The sequence below is a fragment of the Cornus florida genome, unplaced genomic scaffold, assembly GCF_030987335.1.
Source record: "Cornus florida cultivar Cherokee Brave unplaced genomic scaffold, ASM3098733v1 CherokeeBrave_3.0.0_Hap2_Chr10, whole genome shotgun sequence".
NCBI classification, from domain to species: Eukaryota; Viridiplantae; Streptophyta; class Magnoliopsida; order Cornales; family Cornaceae; genus Cornus; species Cornus florida.
The window spans coordinates 86,867,394-86,878,706 of NW_026775580.1; the positions used below are offsets into that span (position 1 = coordinate 86,867,394).

General features: G+C 37.0%; 1 protein-coding gene across 1 annotated transcript; it reads right to left on the reverse strand.

Moving 5' to 3' along the window:
• Window positions 1-1,457: 1,457 nt before the first annotated feature.
• LOC132278059 (uncharacterized mitochondrial protein AtMg00810-like) lies at window positions 1,458-2,057 on the reverse strand. Its single transcript, XM_059779887.1, has one exon. The coding sequence runs from the start codon at window positions 2,055-2,057 to the stop codon at window positions 1,458-1,460; it is 600 nt and encodes a 199-aa protein (XP_059635870.1).
• Window positions 2,058-11,313: the final 9,256 nt, after the last annotated feature.

Sequence of the window (11,313 nt, forward strand, 5' to 3'; positions counted from 1 at the left end):
GGATCCCTAGAATAGAAGAGATTTGCAGGACTGGGAGATGTACTAGTTACGGCCTTAATTGGAAATGATGCAAGGGACCAGGTTTTGTGGTGAAATGGAAGATGAGTTAATGGAGTTCCGCTTAAGGTATATTCTCAAAAAGGTGGCATCTAGTAGCAGATTAGCTTCTTGTCCTTTTATTAGGTACACTCTAGGGGAGGGGGCATCTAGTTTCCTTAGAAGTTGTATTATCACAAAGGCCTCCCTCAGGGTGGCACATTTTTGCTAGGTTAGCACCTATGGATTCTGTTATTGCTACAGATAATCTGAAGATGAGAGTTTTGTATTTCCAGTTGGTGTTACAAAAGTATGGGTGCTGAGGAAGCTGTGAGCCATCTTCTTAATTGTGGAGTAGCAACTAATTTTTGGGGCTTTCTTTTCTCCTCAGTGGTGGTGCTTTGGCCACTCCAGGGGCTGTAATTGATGTGCTTAGAGGACTGGGAAGGTTGTAAGAGGCTGAGATCTAGGAATGTATGGGATGTAGCTCCCTTTGTTTGTTGTGATTCATTCTGCAGGGAAGGAATTGGAATTTGAAGGAGAGGAATATCTCAGTTCCCACTTAAAGATTGAAACCAATACTTTTTGAGAACACGATACCTCTGGATATAGAAGACTGGAGTCTTATACTTATTTTGTAGTTTCTTTTGTAGAGTTTTTGGCAGATATGAGTTATTTTCATGGCTTTTGTATGAAGTTGTATACCTTGCAAGTAATAGGCGATTTCAAGATTGAAAAGAATCTGTATATTGCCGTACAAAGAATGGTTTACAATGCTTTAGTTAAATAGGAAATACAAGGAGCTAAAAAAAGGAAACTACAGGCTGTGACTACAGGTTGTAACAGGAAACTACAGGTTGTGACTACAGGCTGTAACTACAGGCTGTACACTAACAGAATTTCATAATCTTGGTCATTGACTATCTATATTTATACGCCTATCATATCCCCTAAAATTTGGTCTTATTAAAACCGAATATCTCTTTTTCAACACTCCCCCTCAAGCTGGCTTGTAGATGTCTTCCATAGCTAGCTTGCTTCTTAAAACTTCAAACTGTCTCTTATGTAGTCATTTGGTAAGGATGTCTGCAGCTTGTTCGGTAGTAGAGAATGCAAATCATACCACAGTCAAGCTTTTCCTTGATGAAGTGTTTGTCAACTTCCACATGTTTGGTTCTGTCGTGGAGGACTGGATTATGAGCAATTGAAATGGCAGCCTTGTTGTCACAGTAGACTCTCATTGGAGGAGAAACAATAACCTTCAAATCTTCAAGGAGTCTTTTTAACCACATAGCTTCGCAAATCCCATGGGCGAGTGCTCTGAACTCGGCTTTTGCACTACTCCTCGCTACTACATTTTGTTTCTTGCTTCGCCGCGTGACTAAGTTTCCTCCAACGAAGGTGCAATATCTTGAGGTAGATCATCTATCAACTATACTGCCTGCCCAATCAGCATCTGCGTACACCTCAACTTGCAAATGACCTTGTTTCCTGAACATATGTCCTTTACCCGGTGAGCCCTTTAAGTACCTCAGAATCCTGTACACTACTTCAAAGTGTTCCGATTCAGGAGAGTGCATGAACTGACTCACCATACTGACTGCAAATGCTATATCTGGGCGTGTGTGAGATAAGTAAATCAGTCTTCCCACCAATCTCTGATATCTTTCACGATCAACCATATTCTTAGGTTCGGCAGCTTCTAACTTCAAGTTAACTTCAATTGGAGTGTTAGCAGCTTTACACCCGAGTAGTCCTCTCTCATTAAGCAAATCAAGTACATATTTTCGTTGATTCACGAAAATTCCTTCTCTTGACCTGACAAATTCCATTCCAAGGAAGTATTTTAATGCTCCCAGATCTTTGACTTCAAAATCTTTAGCAAGTTTCTTCTTCAGTCTGGTTAACTCTTCAATGTCATCACCTGTCAAAATTATATCATCCACATACACAATTAAAACGGCAATTTTCCCTTCCTCACCATGTTTGTAGAACATGGTATGGTCTCTGATGATACCCATGACTCTTCACAGCCTTTCCAAAGCATTCAAACCACGCTTTTGGAGACTGTTTCAAACCGTACAGGGATTTTTTGAGTTTACAGACTTTGCTCTGATCGTGTTTTCCTTCGAACCTAGGTGGCAAGCTCATAAACACTTCTTCTTCAAAGTCTCCATTTAAAAAGGCAGTTTTTTATGTCCAACTGATGTAATGCTAGACTGCCAATGACAATAAGACTCGGATAGAATTTATTTTTGCTACAGGAGTAAACGTCTTTTGGTAATCAATGCCGTACGTTTGCATAAAACCTTTCGCCACAAGTCTTGCCTTGTACCGTTCCACACTACCATCAGCTTTACACTTAATAGTGAAAACCCATTTACACCCAACAGTTTTCTTTCCTTTGGGCAAGTCAACTATCTCTCACGTTCCACTCCTTTTAAGAGCATTCATCTCCTCTAACACTGTTAATTTCCAATTCGGATCATCTAGTGCTTTCTGAATGTTTTTGGGAACAAACAAGTGAGAAATATTTGAAGCAAAAGCCCTATGTTTATGGGAAAGTTTATCATAAGACAAGTATTTGGCAATGGGATGCTGGGTACAGGTTCGGATTCCTTTTCTAACAGCTATAGGGATATCAAGGTCTACAGGAACTTGGCTAGGTGACTCTGTATGATCAGAAATAGTAGGGACAACTGCAGACAAGTTAGGATTTAGAGTACCTTGAGTGTTCAGGGAGTCATTGCTCGGGACCTCTGATTGGCCTTGCTCAGGTACAATAGTGGGCTCTTTACTCTTTTGATGAGTCTTTTTCCTGTTATAAACCAGAAGCTCAGGATTCGGTTTTTTTGGAACCGTTGGTAGGATTTCTCCCCCTGTTGGAGATACAGTAAGGCTCGACAGATTAGGACTAGGAGGCCTCGGGTTTCCTGATTCTAGAACATCATTTCCCTGTTTAAAAAGATCAGTGTTCGGAGTAATAGAGTGTGAGACAATAGTTTTAGGTAAGGGAATATTAGTAGAAATCTCGCAAAAATTTTCTTCACTCTCTTTCTCCCCCTGAAGAAAAGTTTTCTGAAAATAAGGATGATTTTCTAGAAAAAAAAACATTCATACTGATAAACATTTTTTTTTTGTTTTCGGATTGAAGCATTTGTACCCCTTTTTATTTGGGCCATACCCAACAAATACACATTTTTCAGCTTGACGATCCAATTTAGACCGAAGTCTACTAGGTAAATGGACAAAGACAGTGCACCCAAATACTTTCAAAGGCAGGTTGGAATAAATCCGAGTTTCAGGAAAAGATTTTTTAAGGCTTTCAAGGGGTGTAAAATAGTTAAGAACACGAGTAGGCATCCTATTAATCAAATATGTTGCTGTCATAGTTGTTAAAGGCGCCGAAGGCGCGCGCCTGAGGCGCAAGGCGCCTCTAGGCGCCATCTCAGCGCCTTTAGTGACTTAAGGCGCAGGGAGTAAAGAAGGCGTGCGCCTTTACCAAACAGGCGCCAGGCTACAGGCGTCCCAAAGGCGCGCCTGCTTGCAAAATGCAATTTTCTTTATTGGTTTAGTTCTGTTTGTTTATTTTTTTTTATGTATTGTTATATTATTATTATTTATATTATATTATTTTATTAGTTAATTGAATAGAAAACCTACAAGTTACATTGTTACAACATAAAAAAACAAAAAAAGAAAAGAGAACAAAAAGCAAAGGAAAGAAGACAGACTCGACAGAGGCAGCGACGACTTGGACTCTCAGTCTCGGAAGTCAGATCTGCCGGATTTGTGTCGGATCTGCGTCTGCGACTCTGCCGGTAAGTTCTCTAACTTCTCCTTCTCTCTCTTCTTCTTCTCTTCTTCTTCTCTCCTTCTTCTCTCGTCCTCTTCTCAGATTTGCTTCTTCTCTTCTCTTCTGCGACTTTGCAGATATTTTATTTCTTCTTTTCTTCTTTTTCTTTTCTTCTTCTTCTTTTCTTCTCTCTCTCGGCCGAGTCGAGCTTGGCAGATTTTTTATTTTATTTTTCTTCTTTTTAGTTTTTTATTTATCTTTATTTTATTTTTTTATTTTTTTTCTCGAGTCTGGACTCTGGACTGTCTACAGCTCTTCTTTTTATTTGAAAGAGTTTAGTTTGTTTGTAGAGTTGGAGTTGTTATTTAAGATGGTCGGTGTTTTTTTTTTTTTTTTTTTTCAGTTATCTGTGTTTGTTATGTACTATAACTATTGTTCTTTATTTCATACTACGTGGCAATAAAAAGATCGTTGTTTGCGTTTTGTATATACAATTTTGTGCATGTGGGTATCAGAAAGATGTTGGACTTTAAGGTGAAGACAAAATTTGATCTTTCTCCATCATACATAACCTTCTGCATGATTTTGGGCACAATAAGATTAATGCAAGTAGACACTTTGAATTGGTAATAATGACAGCAAAATGCAGTAACATTATAATTGGACTTTACTTGGTTTTGGCATCTTTATAATTGGACTTTACTTGGTAATAATGACAGTAAAATGCAGTAACATTATGATTTTGGGCACAATAAGATTAATGCAAGTAGACACTTTGAATTGGACTTTACTTGGTTTTGGCATTTTATGTTGAATATTTAACTTAAGTAATTCATTTAGTTGACTTTTACATCTTTATATATACTATTGCATCTTTAATACTTTATTGGGTGGGTTTTGTTTTTTTTTTTTTTCAACGTGCACCTTGCTTCAGTCGGGCGCGCGCCTCGCCTTGCGCCTTGCGCCTCAGGCTCCAGGAGGCATTTGCGCTTTTGTGCGCCTTGAGCCTTTAACAACTATGGTTGCTGTTAAAACGGCTTCACCCCACAAATACTTAGGAACATTCATTGAAAACAGGATGGCACGAGAAACTTCAAGTAAATGTTTATTCTTTCTTTCAGCAATTCCGTTTTGTTGGGGCGTGTCAACACAAGTGGATTGGTGAAAAATTCCTTTTTCTATTAAAAAACTTCCTAAAACTTCATTAAAGTATTCGGTGCCATTATCAGTATGAAGAATGCCAATTTTTGTTTGAAATTGATTTTCAATCATCATATAAAAATCCTTGATTAATTTTTCAACCTCAGATTTTTCATTCATTAAATACACCCAACACAAACGTGTATGATCATCAATAAAAGTCACAAACCATATTTTTCCAGAAAGAGTTGTGATCCTAGAAGGCCCCCAAACATCACCATGGATTAAATAAAATGGTTTTGATGTTTGGTAAGGTTTGGGAGAATACGTAGTACGATGACTCTTTGATAAAAAACAATTCTCACAATAAAAAGATGAACAATCCAATCCTTTAAACAAAGTAGGAAATAATTTTTTAAGATAAGGGAAACTAAGATGCCCTAGTCTAAAATGCCATAGCATTATTTGTTCTCTAATAAGGATAGAACGAAAACTACTCAGACCTTGAGCCTTTTTATTACTTGAATTATCATCTTCAAAATAGTAGAGACCATCTATCATCTTAGCACTGCCAATCATCTTCCCCAAGCTCTGGTCCTGAAATTCACAATAGGATTCAAAAAAGATAACACGACAATTAGAGTCTTTGGACAATTTACTAACTGATAAAAGGTTACAAGCAAGCTTAAGGACATAAAGGACAGACTTAAGATCAATAATTTTTAAAAGTTTTACCAAACCTTTGCCTACAATAGGAGAATAAGAACCATCGGCTATTCCGATTTGTTTAGAGCCAGGGTGAATAAGTTTGAAATAAATGAGAAAAACTTGTCATATGGTTAGAAGCCCCTGAATTTGAACGACAAGATAAGGCCTTCAGGTTGTTACCTGTTTGAGCAAGAGAAGCAATAGGAGTACCAGATGAGAAATTGAATTTTAGCAATTTTAGAAGATGATCCATCTGTTCTTTGCTGAAGGGAAGTGCCCCGGCTTCATGAGCTGATGGGGCTCAGTTGAATCTGCCTTCCTAGTTGAATCCAGTGTTATTAAAGGCTCAAGGCGCACCAAGGCGCTAGAGGTCCCCTGGAGCCTAAGAGCGAGGCGTGCGCCTGAGCGAAGAAGTGAGGCGCACAATGAAAATTTAAACTACCATAACATTCATATCAATATTCTAAAAATTAATATCAAATATAAAAAAGTAAATCCATCAACTATACAAGCATTCAACAACTATAAAACATAGCACAAATTTGTTTTCTTGAAAGGCAAAGCAAATTGTGTTTTTTTGAATGGCAAAACAAAGCATAAAAAGAAATAAATATGTTAACAAAAAAAAAAAAAAAAATTTGTTAACAAGAAAAAAAGAAAAAAGAAAAAACAGAGGCAAAAAAAGAAATAGAAAAAAGAGAGAGAGAGAGAGAGAGAAGAGAACTAGATGAAGAGAGAGATGTAAACAAAGATAAGAAGAGATGAGAGATCTAGAGGAGAAAGGAGAAAAAAACAAAGAAAAAAAGAAAGAAAGAAAGAACTGACGTGGCTTCGTCGTTCATCTCTGCAACTAGGGCTTCGTTTTCGTCTCACAATCTCATTCTATCGTTGTTCGGTTAACACTTTGACTTTTGGGCATTCTTATTTTGTTATTCTTTTGAACAAAAGTTCCTTCTATAATATGATTGAACTTTCTTTTTTGTTTATTAAGTTGCCAAAAGTACCCTTTTTGGCTTAAGAAATAGAACAATCGTATTTTTTAAAACAAATATCAGTGAGGCGCACCTAGGCGCATTTCACACACAAGACGAGGCGCAACCGAGGCGCGCGCCTAGTAAACATCAGTGAGCCTGGGATGACAATAGGCGCTAAACCTGAGCATCACGCCTAGGCGCGCCTTTAACAACACTGGTTGAATCTGCCTTCCTGCTTACTCTTCTAATTCGCTGGTTTACCATGATTTTTCCAGCAGGTTTCACGGGTATGGCGAGGCTTGTTGCAGTGGTCACACCAAAGACGGGACTTTTCATCATGTTTCCTGCCAATATTCGCTTCAGATGCGACCAGGGCAGAGGTCTCAGTAGCACCGTTTGATAACTTTTTTCCAAGCATGACCAGCCTGCGACTTTCCTCTCTTCGAACCTCGAAGAAGACTTCACCGATTAAAGGCAGGGGCTGTCATCCAATTATTTTGCCTCTCACTTCATCAAACTCGACATTGAGTCCAATGAGAAACTTGAAGATGCGGTTGTCTTCCACCTTCTTTTTGTAATGGTTGCAATCTTTAGGCGATTTCCACTCATAATCGCTGAGCAAATCAAGGTCCTGCCACAAACGTTTTAGAGAGTTGAAATATTTTGTAACACTGTTATCTCCTTGACGGATCTCTTCGAGTTTTAGCCTTAGTTCATAGACTTGAGGTTGATTTCTCAGGTCTGAATACATCTGGTTGACATTGTCCCAGAGTTCTTTTGCTGTGTGGTAACACATATAATTAAAACTGATGTCCTCCTCCATAGAATTCACTAACCAAGTCATCACCATCGAATTCTCTGCATCCCAGGTCGAGTAGGATGGATTCAGGTTTCGGTTCCTTCTTTTCTCCCGTCAAGTAGCCGATTTTGCCTCTGCCTCGAATGTACATCCGCATGGACTGGGACCAGTGAAGAAAGTTTTCACCGTTCAGCCGAATTGTGGTAATCTGGACCGAGTGTGTCTGAGAGTTTTGGGCTTGGGATTCAAAGGTCTTGGTCTTGGACTCAGGTACGTCATCAGACATGGTGATTAGGGTTGTTTGGAAGAGAGAAAAAAAAAAGAGACGGCTAGGGGTTTTTTTTCCAGAAGAATCGGTAAGATGCTCTGATACCAAATAGGGGATTTCAAGATTGAAAAGAATCTGTATATTGCCGTACAAAGAATGGTTTACAATGCTTCAGTTAAATAGGAAATACAAGGAGCTAAAAAAAAGGAAACTACAGGCTGTACACTAATAGAATTTCGTAATCTTAGTCATTGACTATCTATATTTACACGCCTATCACATCCCCTAAAATCTGGTCTTATTAAAACCAAACGTCTCTTTTTCAACACAAGTACATGCATTGGACCCCCAATTTACCATTTTTAGTAGATTCTGTCTACTTATCAAAAAATTTATATATGTATTTTTGGTCAATTATATATATGTTGTGAAATCTAATATTATCAACTTCATGTGAAATCTAATATTATCAACTTCACTGTCACAGTTTTATTTAGCGAGGAGTTACCTCTTACTGCCATGCTTCTTGCTTCAATAAATTGTCATAACTTGGAATCTGCACTATATTAATAGTTACATTTATCATTTATCAACCCTCTATGATGGATTGAATTAAATTGCGAGAATAAATTGTATCCTGTCTCCTTCGACGCTGCTGCAAAATTTTTAGTGCAATCTGAAGTATGGCTCTGTTTTTATGTTTTTAAAATTCACAATTTCAGCTGTAGTGTGCTATTGGTTGCATTATTTGGCTTTATAGTAAATTTTCAAGAACTCCATAACCTGGCCGACCATTCACATAATTCTTTTCATATAAATATGATAAAAAAAGTCTATTTTGATTGGATTTGCCTTACCTTCATTATCTTTTTTTTTTTTTTTGTTTTTTGGGTAAGTTACTGACCTCCTTTATCTTATTATGGTTTCTAAATGTTTGTTTGCAGTCATTTGGAGTCCACTTGTGTCCATTTAGTAGATTAACACGACTTCCTTCATCTTTTGAGTTAGCATAATTTCATGCATCGTTGCTTATATATGAGTAAATATAAATCAATTTTGATGTTGAAATGTTGTGCGGGGAAGTATTCTCTTTTCTGCACGTCAGCAACCTTTAGTGTGTGTGAATGTTAGCTAAATTTTGCATTTTTATTCTGAATTCTCCATCTACCATGTGGTGTTCTATGCTGCGTAAGTTTTGATAATCTAAGTTGATGCGTTTGCTCCTTTGCTTCAAAAAGTGTACAGTAGTAGCTATGACCTCTTAAGAAAAGTGAGATGTTGGTCTCACTTACCCAAATGAATGTTTTGTCACTCTCTGGCCAATTTCTTCATTCTTAGGACCAAGTACGCCTTTAGCATTCGAGACTAGTTTTATGTACTATTTGAACATAAATGTGTAGATTTACTCCAATTCCTGCGGTTCAAATTATTGAGTTCTTCGGATTTCTAGTATCACTTCATAATTTTTCTAATTGGGGACTAAGTAGCCTCCGAAGTTGGTGAAAGCCATGAAACCAGATTTCCTTTTCTCATTCTCAAATAGATGGTACAATTTTTTGTTGAGTTGAGTTCAATATGGTCAGATAAAATATTTATATATTCTGTTCCTAGATTACACTTTATTATTTCACTTATATTTCAAAACAATTGATTGTGTAGTGCATGAAAGTAGTGTTAAAAGAATCTTAGACATATGGTGTTTGTTTATAATGTGTGACATGAATGCCAAAGTTATACAGTTTAGATGGTTTTAGAACCATTTGGTTTAAGTCAAATATTTTTTTGGTCAATTCTTAGAAGGAAAGGCAGCATTATGGCATTAAATGGCCAAAAGATGTTCCTTTCTTGATAATTGTCTACATAATGACTCAGTCTGTATGTAAAGGGGATCTTTTTATGTTGGGTTCTGATCTCTTGTGAACCACCTATACTAGAGAAAACAAAGGGATTAATGCTTAAATTGAAGCTTGTCCTAGACATATGATGGCGACCTTCGTAATATGGTTATAGTGAATATGTTTTTATGCTATTTTTTTTTTATTATTATTTTTTATTTACTTTTGTATCTTCTTTACAAGTTTGAGTAATGACAATAGGTGATTAAATATCAGTTTGAGTTGAAGGTTCTGAACTTGCTAATAGAAAATATTGGTATGTAAGACATTCCCAGAAACTGAATATCTAATATTTGGTCATTATGCAATGGGACATTTTGTGAGGATGATCTTCTTGTGGGTATTTTTGGCATATGCTAACACAACTTGTCTTAAACAAGGAGAGGGTTTTTAAATTTGACTGGAACATGTTAAAGCAATTCCTTGTGAGTTGTGGCCTAGTGGCACCTCCTTGCCTTCCAAAGTAGAAGATCAAGGGTTCAAGTCCTCATGTGGGTAAAAAGTGGGTGTGTGAATATGTTTCTTGCCAATGAAAAAAAAAATTCTCACGTCAAGAGGATTTCATTTACAAATGATCGAGATCTAATTTGTAGTAGGTCATAAATTGAATTTTACTTAACAAGGACTGGTTCTGTGGCCATATGAGGTCATTTAAGGGCAACTTTGGAGAAATTTACTTATCGAAAAAAAAAAAAAAACCTTAGGAGAAATTTCCTGAAGAAGTATGGAGATGAGATGTTGAAATTTATAATCCCTAGAGTTTGGAGCGAGTATGCATTGTTAATTTAGAGCAAGAGTACTAGAGAGCCCATTCTAAAAATACCAGCGTCCCCAGGACACCTATAAATAGCATATGTATAAAAATATTATTCAGAATGTAACATATAAATTTCCTAATTGATAAAAGAAGGGGAAAATTAAAACTTATTCACTAAGTGGTGTTTGTATGGCTTTGTTTCCAAGTTGGAGGTCCTAGTGAAAATGCAAGTTATTTGTAAATCTTTGTAGCCACAAGGGTCAATCTAATGTGGTGGCTGATAGCTGAATTTTCTGATGTATGTTTCTATAACGACAAATATGCAATAACCTATCCCGTATGGGTTCTTTCTTTCTTTGAAATTTGATAATTGTTGGTTGACCGTGCATTTCATTATAGGTCTCTGAGTGGCTACTGAGACTAGCTTATTTTGGCACCCTTTGAAGGAAGTCATGCTTAAATATTACTTGAATTTACGTTAGCAAGGGCTCAGGTTGAATTCAAGTCAATTAGGTATCTGAGTGGAGCCCAATCCTGCATCTTTAGTTGAGTAGATTGATTGCATTTGTTCATGTTGACAAAATTGTTTTTGCTTGTTTTGTTTTGTTTTTTTTTGGGCGAGATACGTTGGCGACATTTATCAATTAAAGTTCATGGGTATAATAGCTTTACTTGCTGATTAACTGAGGATCACAAGCCTCTTGTACACCATGTATGAGAAAGCTCAAAATCATACTATGCCAGAACCACACCTAGTGGTCTCGACATAGGAGTGTATAGGAGCTACACAATTTATTGTTGTTTTTGCTATTTTTAATTGCTGTATAGAGCAGCCTGCATATGGTTCTTAGGGTTCTCTGAAGTGTTTTTGTTTTGATTTCATTGTTTATCTTGCTCTGTTGCAATACGGCCTCTTTCTCTGACATGTATGTTTTACATT